This window comes from Phalacrocorax carbo, chromosome 23, assembly GCF_963921805.1.
Source record: "Phalacrocorax carbo chromosome 23, bPhaCar2.1, whole genome shotgun sequence".
Classification (NCBI taxonomy): Eukaryota; Metazoa; Chordata; class Aves; order Suliformes; family Phalacrocoracidae; genus Phalacrocorax; species Phalacrocorax carbo.
This window is the reverse complement of record NC_087535.1, coordinates 6,213,727-6,231,290: the sequence shown is the minus strand read 5'-3', so window position 1 is coordinate 6,231,290 and position 17,564 is coordinate 6,213,727. Positions and strand designations below refer to the sequence as shown.

The 17,564-nt window shown below is 51.3% G+C and overlaps 1 protein-coding gene across 3 annotated transcripts in view; it reads left to right on the top strand.

The window, feature by feature from the left end:
• Nucleotides 1-17,564, top strand: part of PLXNA2 (plexin A2) — a 182,370-nt gene that overhangs the window by 79,354 nt on the left and 85,452 nt on the right. For all 3 annotated transcript variants that reach the window (XM_064471865.1, XM_064471864.1, XM_064471866.1), the window contains one exon: nt 1,170-1,304. In XM_064471865.1, coding sequence (XP_064327935.1) covers nt 1,170-1,304 — 135 coding nt within the window. The remainder of the gene's footprint in view (nt 1-1,169; nt 1,305-17,564) is intronic.

The window sequence follows — 17,564 nt, the reverse complement described above, 5'->3', positions numbered from 1 at the left end:
ACGGGATGCGGCAAGGCAGCTCGGCATGCGGCTGCAGCAGATGGCATCTTTGTGATAAGAGGTTTTTCTAGGGACAGGCAGTCCCCCCTGTGTCCCTCCCCTCGCAGGGCAGCGTGCACATGCTGCTCGACACCCCGGTGCCGAGCGCGTTCCTGGCCCGTCTAACGGCATCGCTGTCGCTGTGAGCCACGGGGCCGGCCGCGGTTCCACCGAGCCCCCGCCTCGCCTGACTGCTCTCCTCTCCCTGCCTGACGCTTGCCAGCATTTTCAGCTACGTAGACACCATGTTGCCATCAAATGGCTATTCAAATATGCAAATCCTGGTCGGAAAGACAATGTAAATTGTTTGTTTATCCTCCTCCCTTCCCCTTGCACGGCCCCCAAGGCCATAAATTATTAACTTTTGGAAGAGATGGCATATCCTCAACAGCAGCCGCTCCTGGCAGGGATGGGATTTGTCACAGTTTGGGCAGGTTTTCCTGCCGGAGCAGGGAGTTGTGTTTTGGTGGGGTGGATGGATGCTGGGAGCCCGTCAGGCTGCACGAGCCATATGGCCGCTGTGTCAGTTCTCTGCTCGCTCAGCAGCACGGGCTGGACTGGGCTCGCCTTGCTGAATCCTGCAAATCTGAAAGTAGTGGGATGGCAGCAGCACCTCCAAAATTTTAGGCAAAGATGGTATTGTAGGAGGCTTCTGTGGCAGCAAGAGGTGACGGAGATTGTCTGAGTCTCATTTCTTATGCATCTGGAGAAAAATAAACCTCTCTTCTGTAACTTGGCTTTGTTGTGCTGCCTGCGGAGTCTTGCAGTCTTCTTTCAGGCTTACTTTGGAGAGAACCTAAAAAGTTTACAATCTCTGTTACTCTTGGATGCCCGTGGTCAGTCATAGCACACTGACAGCCTGTGTGCTCACCTTGCGACCTCAAAACTCTATCATTTCTCATGGATTGGAGAAATCGTATCAACTTCAGTGGAGAAGGAGCCCTTGCTTTAACACCTGTGCGTGCATGTCGCTTGCCAGTACTTAGCTTTGTCTCCAGCTTGCGAGCTGAGATTTTGAATTACATTCCTTTTCCTACCTCATCCTGCTCCCCTCACCCCCCCAACCCCCAAAATAAAATCGGAATTTGGCTGCTATGAAATCACCTGTAATCTCTTTGTGCTTCTTCCAGATCCGAGCAGATGGTCCTCCCCATGGTGGAATTCAGTATGAAATGGTGACAGTTTTCAAGGACGGGAGCCCAGTCCTTCGAGACATGGCCTTCTCCATCGATCAGAAGTATCTGTACGTCATGTCGGAGCGACAGGTAAGGCATCTGCTTCTGTACCTCCGTGGTTGCAGCTTCTTTCCATGAGGAGGGTGTTGCCGGAGCACACGGAGCTGAGGCGGCGTGCTGAGCCCCGCGGTGCGGAGATCGGTGCGGGTAGACGGGGCACCAGCCGAAGCTTAGTTTATCTGACTCCTACCAGAGATTGAAAGCAGCGCACCGGGGAGAGGGTTGTGCCCGCTTGCTCTTGTCTGCAGGTGCTGGAGCTGAGCTGCTGTGGAGGAAACGTGGTGCGGGGCTTTGAACCCTGCCTAGAGAACGAGATCCTGAGCCACGAGCATTACTGACCGACTGGCAGGCTGTGGTTCTGTGTAGCTTTGAGTATCCTGTACGATGGCTTTATTTATTGGTTTACCGGTATATTTTAAGTGGTGGTGAGTGAGTGATGCTGGTGCACAGAGGTGGGACCAAGCACAGTGCGGGTGGGTGGGCACCCTGCAGCCTCACCCCCAGCACAGCGAACGTCCCTTCTTGGCTCTGTCTAATCAGAAATCAATCATGTAATCTTTACCACAATTTCTCATTTTAAAAATGGGAGTAGCTCTTTTCCTGTATCACACCGTGGTCTTACAAGGAAAAGTCATTAGTGTCCGTATAGCTTTTAGGACGGGGGTGGTGTGAACACGTTCCACACGTTCGCAGCGCTCTGACCAGGGCGGGCTGGTTAACAGGCATCAATCCTGAGCAGCTCAGGTCTGCAGACCAGGGACGACTTCTCGTTCCCGGGAGGCGACTTCTTTGGAGTCGGTTTCATCACACAAGCTCGTCCCTGGGACTGGCAAACCCGCGAGGCAGGTCTCGGAAGCGGGAGCCTCATCTCGCTCGGTGTCCACGTGAGCCGTCACAGCATCCCAGAGGGAGAGCCCGGGACCGGGTCGCTGCCTCCCGCCTTGTGCCGGTGTCTCTGGGACTCGCCAGTGTTTATTGTCCACACGGCCCTTCCTCTGAGCTTGTTTCTGAACAGGTTAAACTCCTGCTCTGCAAAGAGGGACTAGACTGTAGAAAGCAAAACCAAAATTATTACAGTGGGAATTTATGGCCGGGGGTCCACGGGAGTCTGTTGCTTAGGGAAGCCGGCACAATGTAAATAATCTGGGACCTTCTGTTCTTCTCTGAGACAACAAAACACACAAAGTCCCCACCATTAAGCCAGACTTCTGGGTTCACTGGCTCTGCTGAGCATTTTATTAGCTATTACTCATGACTGTGTAATTCAGATTAATAGAGCTGGTGCCTTGTGGGTGGTGGAGAGAGAAGTGTTGCATCTGAAAGTGTCTGGATGCCATTAAATTGTTCTGTGTTGAGTTAACCCTCTGGTCGCTAACAGCTTTCCATGTCTGCTGGTAAACAAATACCTGTCCTCCTTCCCACCTGCTCTGAGTGAGATGCTATGGAGAAGTATCAGTGTGAAGCGCTGGAAGATCTCCTGATGGAGGTAGAGGGTGAGCAGCTATCGTAACAGCTCGCCTTGCACTGGGGAGCTTACAGCTCCTCCAAAGCCAGAAAAACTGTTTTGCTAACCAGCAGCAAAACAAAAAAAATTGGCAAATACTTAGCTTAAAAGTTATTTAAAGCCAGGGAATAACTACTGTAGAAGAGTGCAAAGTCTTCTTCCCACTAAAAGACTTAACTGAATGAATCCCTATGGTTAAAGAAGGCATTATATGCTTGTTATAGCAACTCAGCAATAGAAACTGCCATGAACAGCCGCAAGTTTAGGATCCCATTCCAGCTTGGAGGTAGGTGCGTGCTTTGGGTCCAGAAGTCCCAGCATGCCATTACATATGGATTTTACCAGCCCCTGTGACCCCACTGCCCTAATTCTGGCAATGTGATAGTTCAGCCATGTGGAGGGAAGAATATATCTTTTCCTGAGCGCTCTAATAAAGGAGCCTGAAGATTGAAAAGGGGTCAGTACCAAGAGAAGGAGAAAGGTCCACCAGCTTCAGAGGGCTGAGGCTGTAAATGGTGGGAAGTGCCCTCAGAATGACTGAGAATACACAGTAAATGTGCCTTCTGAAGTCTTGAAATCTGGAACAAAATGAAATTCTGCCACAGCAAAACGACATAGTGAGCAGCTGTTCTTAACGTTGATCTGCTGCATGTTAACATGCTGGGGGAGGATTGTCCAGAGCCTGTGATTTTAAATATCTGCTGAGAAAGAAATAGGATACGTGCCTGTGTCAAAACACATCTTTCAAAAAACGGTGGTTTTTTTTTTCCTGTGGAATTTGGCTAAGAAGCCTGTGCTCCCCAATACTGATCGGTAGCAGGTCTTGAGCTGTGGTGTTGGGTACAGACCAGCGATGAAATGAGATGCTCTGTGTTGGACTGATTATGCTGAATAAGCCGAGATGTGTGGATGCTTCCCAACAAACGAGTAGATGTAACATTTCGGTACGAAGCCCGCCTTCCTTCTGTGCTAGCAGCAGATAGGATCAGCTTTATGCCGAAATACATTAGGGAAAGCAGTTTCTTCATCCTAAAATCTGGAGTTGTGGTTGTAGGCACAGTCCTTCCCCACTCCCCCTGGCTCCTGTCCCAGCCCTGTCTGTGCCTCGCTCCAATTTATCCGCAGTCCTTTTGAGCTCTCCATGAGCCTTTCATGTTTCATTGCCAACTTCTTCCAAAGCAGAATATTTGACATTTGATTTCACTCCCACAAAGCACAGAAGCAACAGTTGCACAGCCCAGTCCGGGGGAGAGAAGGATAAAGAAACTTTGCTTCCAGCCACTTATTCTGAGTTCTTTAACCACATGATTTAAGAGTGCTTATTAGGAGCTTTTACAGGCTCTCTTCCTACTGCACCTGGTTTCAAACAGCTTTTATGGCAAAAGAGAAACGATTCTGACCCTGACTATTTAAAGCAGAAATTCATTTCTCGGCATTGCTCTAGCAAGCAAACACCATTTCTGCCCACCAGCTGAGCAAGGCTTGGATGGCGCTAGGTGCTGCTGAGATGGAGACGTGTTGCCTTAGCGGAGCTACGTGGGGTGCCAGGGTGGGAAGAGCAGTGGGGCTGGGGAGCAGGGCTGCCAGGCGTGGGCAGAGTTACGCCATGCCCCCCGACCGAAACAGCGGTGGGTGCAGTGGGTGGGTGGGCGCTGGGGGGCACCGGCACAGCTGTGGCAAGAGGACTTGCACCACGGCTCGTCTCAGCCGGTGCCCGGTGTGAGCTGCCGCTTGTTTTTCACGGGCAGACAAATTCAATTAACAGTTTCTATCAGGAAAAAAAGCCCACAAAATATCGAAGTGGAATCGGTAGCGTTGCTGCCTTGATGGGCTCATCGGCTGCTTCGCTGAGCTCCGCTGAGGCCGGTGAGACGTGAGGGTGCGCCCAGGGCTGGGAGCCACCAGCGGTCAAGCAGCAGGCGAGGGGTTAATGGCAGTGCAGGGCAAAACCAGTGACAAATGTCGTGGGGCTACCAAGAGCCCCCAGATTAAAAATCTTCCCATATTAATAGTAAGTCTGCCACGGAGCCCACACCAAGAACCCCTACGAGTGCAGAAAAGCTTCTCCAATTTCTTGCTTTCAGAGGGAAAGGCTGAAGCTTACAGGAAAAGCACTGGCTATATTGAGAAAAAATGGCTTTATAATTCAGTCCTGAAGCATTAATTGTCTGTGCATCGGGGAGACAATAGGGGTTTTTTAATGTATGAAAGCTCAGTGCATTTCAGTTAAATAAGCCCTGCAGGACGAGAGCAATTTTGTGCCTCCGAGGCTGCAACCCCTTTTTACTCGCTGTATCTGCTCTCTGTGCAAGTTCAAACTGTTGCAGCTCTGGTTTCACATGCAGCAGATTTGACTTTGCTCCCACGTACACCTTCAGCAATCGAGAGCTAACCCTGTGAGAAATGGGGAACATACTTCAGCACGGAGATTATATAAGCATCAGCAGAATTGGGGCCAAAGATTTTTGCAGCTCTTGATAGAAGAACAAATTTTGTTATTTTTAATCTGGGAATGAGCGGAGGCTCAATCAAACGTATGGCAGGCACCAGGGCAGGGACTGCCGTCTCCAGAAGATTTCACCACCTAATCAAGGGCTATAAACACAAAATTTAAAACGGCGTGATCAAAATACTGCAGGGCTTGTTGGAAGGAATATCCCTGCGCTAGAGAAGAGAGACGTGGCCCAACAGACCTCTTCCCTTCCCGAAGGCAGAGCTGCAAGCCCCGACTGCAGCGGGTGCAGGAGGCAGGGGTGGGTGCAGGATGCTGGCACGTGCAGAGGAGCCAGACCTCGGGGCAAGCACTCCCCCTCCTCTCGCTGCCTCTTCCCCACGTGCAGACACACTGTACGAAGACATATTTTTCCTTCTTTATTTTCCAACACCTTTTTTTTTTTTTCCCCCAGCTAATGATCTATCGCTTGTTTGTGCTAATCCCATAAAATTCTTTGAAGTGCTGAGGTCACGCGATGCAGGTCTGCTCCCCGACGGGTGAGGCAGCACCTTCCTCATGAGAAACCTGGCCAGGACGTTGCGAACAGAAAACCCATCTTCTGTAAGCATCCTCCAAAATCCCGGCACATTTCATTGCCTCAGAAATACTACAGCTCTCAGCTCATCCATAGTTACTTTGGTGGTTAATTCTGCCACAGGGGGATGATTTCATTCATCCCGCTCCGTGACTGGGAAACTCCCTGTGCCCGTGGTGAAATAATAACACGTAATCACCCAGAGAAAAGCAGATAACGTCAATTAGCACAGCAGAGCTCAGAGGGCCACGGACCTCTGTAGCCTGAGGTGTACTGAGGAATGCTTTGCTCCTCCGGTGGGTACCAAACGCTCCGTGGTCGGTCTGCCCGCGTGCGTGATGCTGAGCCCCTCCGAGCCCGTTGCAGGGGAACCTTGCCTTAGGTGGAGGAAAGGAGGGTTTAAAGGGCGCGGGCTGACTTTTTGTTGGTTTTAAGCGAGCACCCTCTAGAGCACCTGAGCAATTTCTGGTGGCCGATGTGACATTTTTATACCCGGTTGATGTAGTTCAGGCGCCCTTACGCAGAGTATTATGAGCAGAGCTGCACTCCCGCCCACCGCTCGGTGGGAGGCAACGAAGATTAATGCCATCCCCTAAAGATTCCCCTCACGCCGTGGTGAGAAGGGCACGGCAGTGGGGAGGGCAGAGCCGCTGCCTGCTGCTGTAAGCGATGGCCCGCGGGTGCTGGGAGGTGGCCGGCGCTGGCTGCTGGGGGTGTGCTGGGGATGCTGAAGGTGATTTGAATGGAAGAGGTGGAAGGGGCTGTTTTATGTGCCTGCAGCCGCTTTATCCCAGCCTCGTCTCTTAACCAGCGAGGAGCAGTGCTCTAGACATCATTACCGTGTGTGCATCGGCACCGGGGGGCATTGACCAGTATGACCAGTACTGACCTGGCCGTGAGCACCTCGCGGGTGCGCTGGCCCCTCGCTCCGCGGAGGGCAGAGGGAGCAGGCGGCGCTGCCAGAGCTCGCTCAGACCTGTTGCTTTTCCACCGGTGAAGTTCCCCCCTCCCTCTTCCATATACATCATTGTGGCTTTAGGTAAAGAAAGTGCCTTTTAGGCTGCTCTGTTAGCTGTGAAATATTTGCTTTGCAAATGGCCCTGTGTCAGGAGCTGCAGATCTGCAGGAGTCTCTGAGGATGATTTGTTGTGCGGCTCCCTGTCCTGTAACCCCGAGATGTTTAAGTCCTGTGAAAACTGCTTGGCTTTGGACTGAACTTTCTGGATGCTGATTGAGAGGGAGGCAGGCAGGGGCTGCCTGGATGATTTAGAAGAGTGGAATTGGAGTGAGGGCTGAGAAAAACAAGGAAGTCCATCAATTCTGGAATAGTGAGGCTGTAAATACTGATGGTGTCCTGAAAAGAACTGAGAAAACACAATAAAAAATGCAAGAGATGTGGATGAAAGGGTCTGGAGGCATCAAGAGGGAAAAAAATGAACTGATTAAATTTTTAACTACATTATCTGCTACTTGAACAGCCAGTTAGCTGGACGTAATCTTAGCGAAGTTTGGACCACTGGGACAGGGAAAATGGCTCAGCTGAATCCCACCAGAGGTGTCTAAAATCCTGCCTCCCATGAACTGCTCCAGCCGTCACCCCGCGCCAGCACCCGTGCAGGTAACCGCGGGTGCGGCAGGACTCGTCGGCCCCGTGCACGGCTCGCGTGGCGGGGGCTTGCGGCAGCCCCCGGTGCCACCAGCCTGGCTGGGACCTCCTGCTGCTCCAGCGCCTTGGGCTGCCTAAACACACTTGCCCAACTTGTGTTCCTCCACGGCTGCTGCCAGAAAGGCATGAAATTGCCATAAGCTGGGGCAAAGAGGGAGTGGAGTAGGGGGATGAAGAGGGAGCACAGAGTGGGGACAAAATCCCCCCCGGATCAGCACGGTCCTTGCTGCAGCGGAGCTGCCGTCCTCGAGGGAGGGCTGTGTTCCGTGGGGAGGTTTGCACCAGCTCTGTGCCGTCCTCTTCCACCACCATCTGCTCGTGCTACGCTCTCCTAAAATTCATGAGTTGATGCAGGTTTTTCTCCGCTTTCCTCCCTGTAGTCAATTAGGAATAATTAAGAAATTCAGCTAAAAACTTGTCTGAGATCATTAACAATATCTACCTGACAAGAAGGATGAGTTAATTAACATCAATTGACCAAAAAACCCCCCAGCCTGGCCAGGTGGGACAGCATGCTGTCTCATTTTCCTGCCCTGCTGGCAGTCCATTTGTCACGCGTGCAGAGCTCTGGCCACGGTGGGGCTGATGTGTACTGGTCCCAGTAGGTTCCTCCAGCCCCGGAGCCTGCTGAGATTTATGTACAGACGCAAAACATTCAAGGGTATGGAGTTCAGTGCAGAAGTCTTTGAGGTAACAAATGCTTGAAAGGTAAACTCCCCTGGAAGAAGTGTTAAAAAAAAAAAAAAAACAAACAAAAAACCCCAATGTGAAAATTCAACATCGGGGTTAGCGGCTTTCTTTTTTCTAAATCAGATGTGTTTTTAGGCATTGCTCATATGGTTGTTTCTTCGAGTGCTTGCTAGGTTTGCTTTCCGGGTTTGTTTGGTTTGCTTTGTTTTATTTCTTTGTATTGGTCTGTTTTTTCTCCTGCCAGTCACAGCCACGGGGTTCCCGTGTGTTTGCTTCGACATTTGCTTTCCTTTCCAATTCCTCCTTTTCTACAGGCCTATTGTTTACTTTTTGGGCAAGAAACCACGGTCCTGAAATATTTCCCGAATTGCCCTTACAGGCGCGTACGCCCCCCCGCCCCCCCGGCACACCAGTGCATTGGGTGTTCGTAAGGGGCCAGGCGACAACTCCTCGATAGCTGCAGGAAGGTGCGATGTCTCGCCAGATCTGATACCCCCCTGCCCCGCTCCCTCTTGAGAGCGAGCTGGGGTCTCTGGTGCCTCTCCGCGGATGATGCCGATGTTCAGGGCCGAGTCTGAGCAGTGCAGGGAGCGCTGCGGGGCTGGGGGTTTGCTGCGGGATTGGCGTGTTTGGATGGACAGACAGATGGTGGTCTCCTGTCCTTACTGTCCTTAATAGGAGCGATGAGAGGGGAAGAGAGACGTGTTCCCGAGAGGGCAAACTACCTGAAGGAGAATCTGAATCTGAAATTTCACACTTGGTGCTCAGCTGTGAAATTTAAAAGCAAACCTCAGAATCCTCTTTCTCTCTACCAGAGCTTTCTTAACTTTCTCTCTTCCCCCCTTCCTAGGCTGCTGTAGTAGTTTGTCTTCTCAGCAGATGAGTTTGGCGGCTATTCAGCCGGCGAGGAGGGGAATTGTTCACACCAGGCTCTAACAAAAAAGAAACATAACTCACAATATGGTGAGGGGAGCTCTGAAATTGCACAAATTATTCTATTTTATACTTTAATTAGTTTGAATTAGCAATGGGAATAGATGCATAAAATGATCCAGTGAAGGGTGAAATGGAAAAAGGGATACGGTATAGAGTATCGCTTTATTATTATGAAGTTTTCAGGAAGTAAGCACAGACGATGTGCAGGCACTTGCCCCGCCGAATCTTTTCCCTATGAGCCCAGACCTGAGGACTCGGCGAGGAAGGACGGCAAGTCGTCTCATGCAGCACTCGCTGCCCTTGGACGCGGGTTTGCACGGGCACCTCGGAGCCTGGAAGGCTCGGGACAGCGTGACACCTTCTCTGGCGGCCGTGAGGGGGATGGAGGGCAGCCGGGAGCCCCCTCCGGCAGTCTGCTCGCCAGGCTTGGCTCCTGGCTCTTCCTCGAACCTCAGTTCCAGCATCAGCCTGGATTCTGTGGCTCAAAGGGGCAGAAGGATTTAAGAGAGTTCAGATCCACCCTGAGTCTTAATCTCTGGGCATCTTTTGCCGTTTTCTATTTTATCCCTTAAGATTCTGAAAAGTGCTGCAAAATCAGATGGGCTGGGTTTTGGCTTCGGTGCTTTTTGTTGTTGTTGTTTTGTTGGTTTTTTGGTTCATTTCGGATCAGTTGAGGGAAATACAGCTACAAACATATCTTCATGCAATAATGTTGAAATGAGCAGGGCTAAAAAATGCAGACTGGGTCCCAGCCCAAGCCTCTGAATGCACTCAGCCAGTAGGGCCCTTAGGCCAGTCGCACTGGCACAGCTTTAATGCAAACAAGTATTCGGCTTTAAAAGCAAATTCCCACCAAACTATTTGAAAAGTTCAGAAACATTCAGGAAAAAAAAAGTTCCTGCAGATTCTAGATAGGTCGAAAATGATGGATGTGCCCCAGGGGAACTGGCTGTAATAGCGTTTCAAGCTGGGACTAAATATAAAAGTTAAGGCTGGTTGAAAGCAGAAAAACAACTGCTTGTGGGTTTTGTTCTCGCTTTCCCTCCTCCTTCCCTGGCAAAACGCTTCCTCTGTTAATACGTTGCTGTAGTGAAGCTGTTGAGATTTTTCTAGAGCGTGCCAGCCCGTGGGTATGGAGGAAGGTGCAGAGGTTTCACGGGGAAGCCTGGGACCTGTGCTGGAGCAAGTTCAGCATCGCCAACGAAAATCCTGAGCACCAAACCCTGCGCGGCTCCTGGCTGGAGCTGGCTAAGCAAGAAACCCGTCCCTGTGCCGTCCTCGGGAGCCACTTGATAACTCTGGCATTTCTGGCCGACGCTAGTGAGGAAAAGGAGCTCCATTAATAATCTGCTGTTTATTTAGCAGCGCGCAGGAATGTGCCCGGCAGACTAAACACTCCGGGCTCCCCTCTGCGCCGCGGGGCTGGGAGGCTGCGTGCCAGCCCCAGCCGTGCCCAGGGCTGAGCTCGGGGCTTGGCCCTGCCGAGTCCGGTGGGGGCCAAAGCGAGAGGAGCACGGCGTTCGTCGGAGCTGGAGGGGGCTGCGCGAGGGGGAATGGCAGTGGCGTCCTGAAGGTTTCTGGGCGGGCATAAAAGAAATAATTTTTATAGTAATCAAGCTTGGAAAGTGCTCCTTGCACGGGGAGATTGATGTTTTCCCTCTTTCCTTTTCCTCCGCGCGTACCTGCCTGTTCAGTTATCGCAGCTGCCTAATTTTTGCTGGCTGCTTTGCAGCAAACATGACCAGCCTGTGAACATCTTGCTACCCACTAACAGATTTATCCTCCCCAAAGCCCTATGAGATGGAGCAGCAATATAACTTTTTAGATGAGGAATTGAAGTGTAGAGATGCTATGTGACCTATCCTAAGTCACACAGGAAATCTATGGCAGAGGAAGAGATTGAACTGAAACCTCCCAAATCCTTAGTCCCATAAAAAAGGACCATTCTTCATTTCATCACTGTTCAGTTCGGTGCTCCGTAGTCACAGTGAGGTGAATATAGGAAGAAAAGGTATTGGTTATGGTTTGCAGTGACAAATAGTTTACAAAGTCTTCATCAATGTGAGCATCAACTTCCCAGCTGCAGTTAGTCATACGGACTCGTAGAAATGTACCTTTAAAAAAATAAAAAATCTTCATAAACAGGTGGTTTCAATGCACAAAATCACTTTGAAAGCATTTTACCTTCATCAGTAAATCCCCGAGTGCCTGTCACGAAGCGGGATGCTCCTTGAAGGCGATGCCGGCGTGGTGGAGGCCGTGGTGCCGCGCAGCTGGCCGGGTCCCCGGGAGCCTGGGGAGAGTGTGCCTGTCCCGGCGAAGCAGCTGGACGTGGCCGTAGCCAGCGGCGGGTTTCCAGGCTTGACTGAGCAATAGGTTGATCCGTTGTGGCAGCCCTTGAGTTTCAAAAGAGATTTCGTGTGCGTTATTGCTGCCAAGTTGCACCTGTGAATATTAATAGATTCTGGAGAGTTTTTTTACTCTCAGACTGGGAACTTTTTCCTCCAAACCTCCTTGAACTCTGGCAGGGCCAAAGTGCTGGTTTTGATGGCAAAAACCAAAGCTCAAGTGGGCTGTTGCTGTTTCTGCCTTGGTGTGGCTGTGTTACATCTCTGTAGCGCTGTCCTGAGGTACATGCAGGACAGTGGCACTGCTTGCAGCTGCTCCCTGTCTGTGCAGACAAAGCGGGGCAGAGTATTTTGTGCTTGACACTGGCCAGGGTAGGGGCTCAAACAGTGGGCTTCTGCTGCGTTTGCAAAGGGCTGAACAGAGAGCGAGCCAGGGCTGCTCTGTGTAATCCAGTCTTCCTACCATGACCGCTTACCTTTCTCTGTTAGAGAAAAAATGGAGCTGTTGGGGTCTTGTTTTTTTTTAATCTAAGAGGTGGCAGGAAAGGATTATGCTTCAGACGATCGTTGTCTTCCAGTCTGCTGATTGCAGCCCAGAGGGCTGCTCGGTTGCGGAGGAGTTGGCACGGGCATTTTGGAGCGTGCTGGAAGCTGGCATGTAAATACTGCTTTACCCAGCCTTCAGATGGAGTAAAATATTGTTTTGCATGTGTATTACTGAAGTCAGGGCAGCCATGGATGTCGCAGTGGAGGAGGAGGAGGGTTTTAAGGCAGTAAAGGAAGTCCAGCATGCTCAGACAACGCTAGTTTGGTTGGTTACAGGAGTATTTTAAGTCATGAGCGCTATTCTGAAGTTGTGCCACTAAAAACAATGACACATTGCCTCTTCCCCTCCCTGGCTCCACTTCAGAGCGCGTCTCTCCAGTTTGTCTTGCAACACATATTTATCTGCTCTGTGCCCTTATGGCTGTTTAATTAGTATTCATGTTTCCTTTCAAATAGAAATTGAGTTGAGAGCTCAGAGAGCCGGAGTGACTTGCGTTGCGAGCGCATCTCTGGGCAGGATGGTGCCTGCTGCGCTCTCACACATGGTAGTGAAAGACCTGGAGGAGACCAAATTAGGTTGTCAAGACGTCAGAGATGCTTTCAAATAATTGAATTGAAAGACCCATTTAGAATCCCGTGTAGCAGTGGGGAAATAAGATTTGAGAAGTGCAGGGGCCCAGAAGGAAGACCCAAGCGCTGAGGGTCTCTTAGCAGCTGAGACGGGTGCAAGTGTTGGTGGGCTCATGTCAACCCAGAAGACTGCTGGAGGCAGGGACGTGCCTTTTGCTCCATTAGTGACACGCTTAACAATCCTGGCCGGTGCTGTGGGCTCCAGAGCGCTACTGTGTCAGAAATCAAAACCAAAAAAGGCCAAAGTCTACTGATGTGTAAGGCAGAATTTGGTAAAGGCTTGCTGCCTGCCCTGCTGCCAGCGTCTTCTCTTGCCGGTTGTCTGGGCGAAGGCTGTGTAACGCCGTCAGCCCGTGGTAGACCCAGCTGCGCTGGACATGGCGCTACACGCGTGAGCATCTCCCGTCTAATCCGCCGCGATAAGGGTGGTCTTTAGCGCTACTGTTCATGAATGATATTTTCATTGTCTCCTAAGAAGCCACAATTGTTGCAGGCTTTTTCCCATCCCTTTAAGAAGTGACTCAGAGGCAGGCAACTGTCAGTGTCTTGGGTGCTATTAATATCTCCATAGGAACGTGATGATAAGTTGGTTTTTTAATTTTTTTATTTGGGGAGGAATCAGAGAGGAGGATGGCTGTTAAAAAATAACTCCTTATCGTGCGGCTGGGCCTTTGTGTGAGCGAGCCGACAGTCCTGCCCACAAAAAGCATTTGCTTAAAATCCTTCCATCCAAAAAGAGCTGACCACACTAGAATAGCGTTATTGGAGACACTGTGCCAGAAACAGCATTCCTGCGACTGCGGAGAGGAGCGTGCAAACTCCAGTTGTAGTCAGACAGGCTGGATTTTTTCCATTTTGGGTCTTTGCTTGCAGGGCACGTGGCCCAGCTGGCGGCCTGGGACCCAGCTCAGTCCCTGTCACCCCGTCCAAGCAGGGTGCTGGAGGAACCTGCGGGAGAAGCATCGCTGCAAGGCGGCAGCGTGGTATCGGCGGGTGTGGGTTTGCGGCAGCGGAGGATGCGCCATTCCAGAAAAGCTGCATCTCCGTCCAACGAGGGACCTTGATCCATCACAGCACATACGGGGTGGCTGGCTTGGGGCTCTCCATGTCCTTACAGGGGTGCAGTGGGGCTCGGCAACACAGTTCAACCTGCCACCACCCTGCATGCACGGAGACCCCCCCCGAAATAGCCCCCTGGTCCCCTTCGGTGATGCCTGCGGGGATGGGGGACGGCAGCGCTGTATGGGAGCGGCGCCACTCGCCCCAGCTGGGCTCCCGGCTGGTGGAAGGAGAGGTGAGAATGTCATTTAGCTCCCAGCTGGCAATTTCCTATCCTTTCCTAATGGACTGAATGTGGTCCCCATAACTATAAATTTTCCTGGCTTGGGTCAGTTGAAATTGGAGACTTAATGCTATAGAAGGGCAGGTTTTTATTTTATTTTTGCGCTCTGTGTAATCACATTGATGGCAGCAGTGTAACAGTCTTGAATTATGGGTGACCAGAGAAAAAGAAGGCATCTCCTTAGCTCCCTGTTGTTATTGTCTCTGGGTGCAGAGCAAAATGTGTAGGCTCCAGGCTAGATTGTGTAAATCTCGTTAGAAAGCCATTCCCAGCTAATGAAACCCTGGGAGAGAGGGATTTGGCTTCCCAGCCTTCAGCCTTATAGCAAAGGCTGGAATAAATCCATCTTCGGTTATGTGTAGGCTGTTCTCCCCTCTCCCCCATTGCGAGTGTGTATTTATTGGTGGAGCCGAGATACCGTCGTCGTCGCTTGAGATCAGCCGCAGGTCAGCGATTTGTTGCATCTGCACCCGAATGATTTCAAGTGACAATTAGCTCCTCTTAAAAATAAAACAAAAATAAAGTAAAAACTAGTGCGCAAAGAAATCTCACCTGGTCTTTAATCCTTTTATGGAAACAGCGATCAGACACGTAAATAATTACGCCTCCCCCCCGCGAGCCTGCTCTGCAGCGTGCTTGGCAATATGTATTAATTCGAGGGGCCAGAGCTGTTAAGGAAAGCTGTTGAAACGAAGTATCTGAGATAAATGCATCTCATCTTTCCCTGTTTGTGTAGGCTGAGAATGTGCCTGCCAGAGCCACAGATCCCACTTGGGGTCATGTTTATTTGCCTGCAACTTCGTTGCTCTAAGCCTGGGTTTACCAGCTCCTGCTGTGTGAAATACGGTTGTCTTTGTCCTCCTTTGCTTGATGGCCATTATGCTGTTTGCTGAAGTTTTGATTGCATCTGCTGTATTATTGGTCTTATTAATATAAAGACGTGGCAGACACCTCGTAAGGCAGACTCAGCCTTCCAGCTCCGGGACGTGTGGCCGGACGCGTTCCTCCCCTGCAGGTTACGGGGGCGATTTGGAGACATCCAGGGCCCGCTGCCCTGCAGAGATCTCTAATGCCTCGTGTTGCAGCCCGCCCTTGCACCATGCCTTCTCTTCCCAGTGCAGCATCTCACTACAGACACTGAAGAAGAAATGTTTATTGCTCTGTTTTCTTGTTTCATCCATTTTGTCTCACCCGCCTTGCCTAATGCATACAGACACAGGGGAGCTTCTTTCTCCTCCACGTCTAACTGGTCTAGACCTTGCTCAGGGTTTGCTGTACGTCCTCCAAGTGTCTATCGGATTTTGCTGCTGAGAGCAAAGCTCCAGCCAAGCCTGCAGAGCTGGGGGCCGGTGCCCAGTGACGGGGCCATCCCTGTGCAGACCTCGGCACCTCGGGCGTTCGGGCAGCACAAAGGGAATGGCCGTAGGACCCCCTTGCTGTGCTCAGGCCCGGGGGCTGCCAGCCGCCTTGGTGGAGTACTGCAGGCCATCAGCGCATCAGGGTTTGGCTAAATACGTGCTTGCTTTAATGAAACAAACTTCCTGTGTTTGAAAACAACCTGGGAAATTTGCTTGTGTAACAGAAGGTGCTGGTGGAAGCAAAATCGGCTTCCCACCATGGAAGTGGGAAAACGCATAGCCCTCGCTAGGGACTACAGGCAACAGTTGAGATGAAAATCCAGTAGTGCAGAAGCATCCCAGCCCTTCTGGGACAGCGCGGGCTGCTGGAAATATCTGCATTGTTTTGCATTCACTTCATCTCCTGCCTGTCCCAAAGAATAGAGGGTATCCTGTGCATATAATGATGTCTCTGAAGGTTTGAATATTCTTTTTCCCTACTCTAACTAATCTTTTTTAATGCTTTACAGCCTCATGTTCTGTAATTGAATGCATCTTATTTAGAAAATAACATTTAGTGCCACTTTGGATTTCCAATTATTCTTCAATCGGACTTTGAGGGCCTGATGTCTTTGTCAGTTCGATATGCACAAAAGATGGCAACATCAGAGCAGCCAACAGAAATTATTTCCACTACTGATTACTAGGCTTGGGAGTGAAATGTGCAGGGCCAAATTTAGTCTCAGCATAAGTCTACCGAAATGAATTAAAGTATTACACCCACAGCAAATTTGTCCCGCAGCTTCCAAGGATGCTGGAAGAAATTAGAGCAACCCTAGCTGCCAGTGAAAACTACCGCGGATGCCTCCCTGCTGCAGTTACTAATGCGAACGGCTCTGGGTTTTCATATGAAATGCCTGGAGTGGATTTGTGCTGCGGCACCGACAGCGCTGATCTCTCACCTCTTCGGCTCCCAGTGCACGGCGGAGAGCGAGTCTCTCCCACGCGTTTTTTGGAGCATCAAAGGCTGTCAGCGCTGGGAAGGGTGGGAAGCGATAGCTGCCCGTGATAACCGACGGACCCTCCTCCCTGCTGGGTGACATGGCTCACTCTGACCATCCCGGGGACGCGCGGAGCGTTCGCAGGCGCTCCGTTTGCTAGATGCGGGTAGGAAGTGCCAGCCTGTCTCTGTCCCATGTCTGCAGGTTTCCCCAACAACCAGGGAGTCTTTTGAGCCAAGGGAAGGGGAGAGAGATTCAGTGACAGTGGAAAAGCCTCCAAAGAATGGAAGCTGCAGCGATGCTGACTCTGTCTGTTAGTGTTTGTGATGGACTTTAAGGTCCTTGGCGACACCTTCTGTTACAGGAGGAAAAGATGAGTGCTATAAAACAGTAAATGTATTGTAATAATGACAAATTTCCTTGTGACTTGTTGCGAAAGCAGAAGCCGCCTGCTCCCACCTAACGGGTGTCCTTCGTACTCGGCGAGGACGCAGCGGTTTGATCTGCATCTTGGAGAGCTCTGGCGTTAATGCTGGCCTGTGATGAAACAGCTGATTAACGGCGTGTGCCGCACTGCCAGAGGAGCGTGTGTGTGTTTGGGGAGGGAAGGATAAGGGTCCGTGCAGGACTGCTTGCTCCGAGGCGGAGCAGCCCTGCAGCCTGCACAGGGCTGGTGCTCCGGCCTCGGTCTCTGCCACGAGAGCAGACCCTTTCCAGGAGCCAGAGGCCATGCCCGGTGCTGCATGCGGCTCTCCTTGGGCTGGAAACCTGCTCAGGCAATGAGTTGACTTTGACAGGAGGCGGGGCTGGCCTGAACCTCGCTCCGGAGCCGCACGCCATCTCCTCCTCCTCGCCTCGTGGGGTTTCCCCTGCGGGCTCACCCAGCGTGTGCTGCCATGCCCCTGTCCCTTGCTACGTGTGTGCGTGGACAGAGGTGCCTCCCTCGAGTTTTCTGCCCTTTCCCTGCCTGCATGGCTCCCTCCCACACTGCCTGCAGCACACCTCCTCCTTTCCAGCCTCCGGGCAAGGCAGAGCGGTCCTGTGGCCTCTGTTTCATAGCCTGGGAATCAAGACAGGGGAGCTGTGATGTTCCCATTTGTCTAAATTTGCTCATCAAGTCTAAACTATTACTTCAGGGCTCGTCTCTGGCCTTGAGGGAGCAAGTTGGGAGCCTTATCACGGAGCGATACACCCAAGGTTACCAGCAACTGAACATGGGGAGGGTCAGACCCGGAGGGAGGCTGGTGCTTTCTCTGTGTGC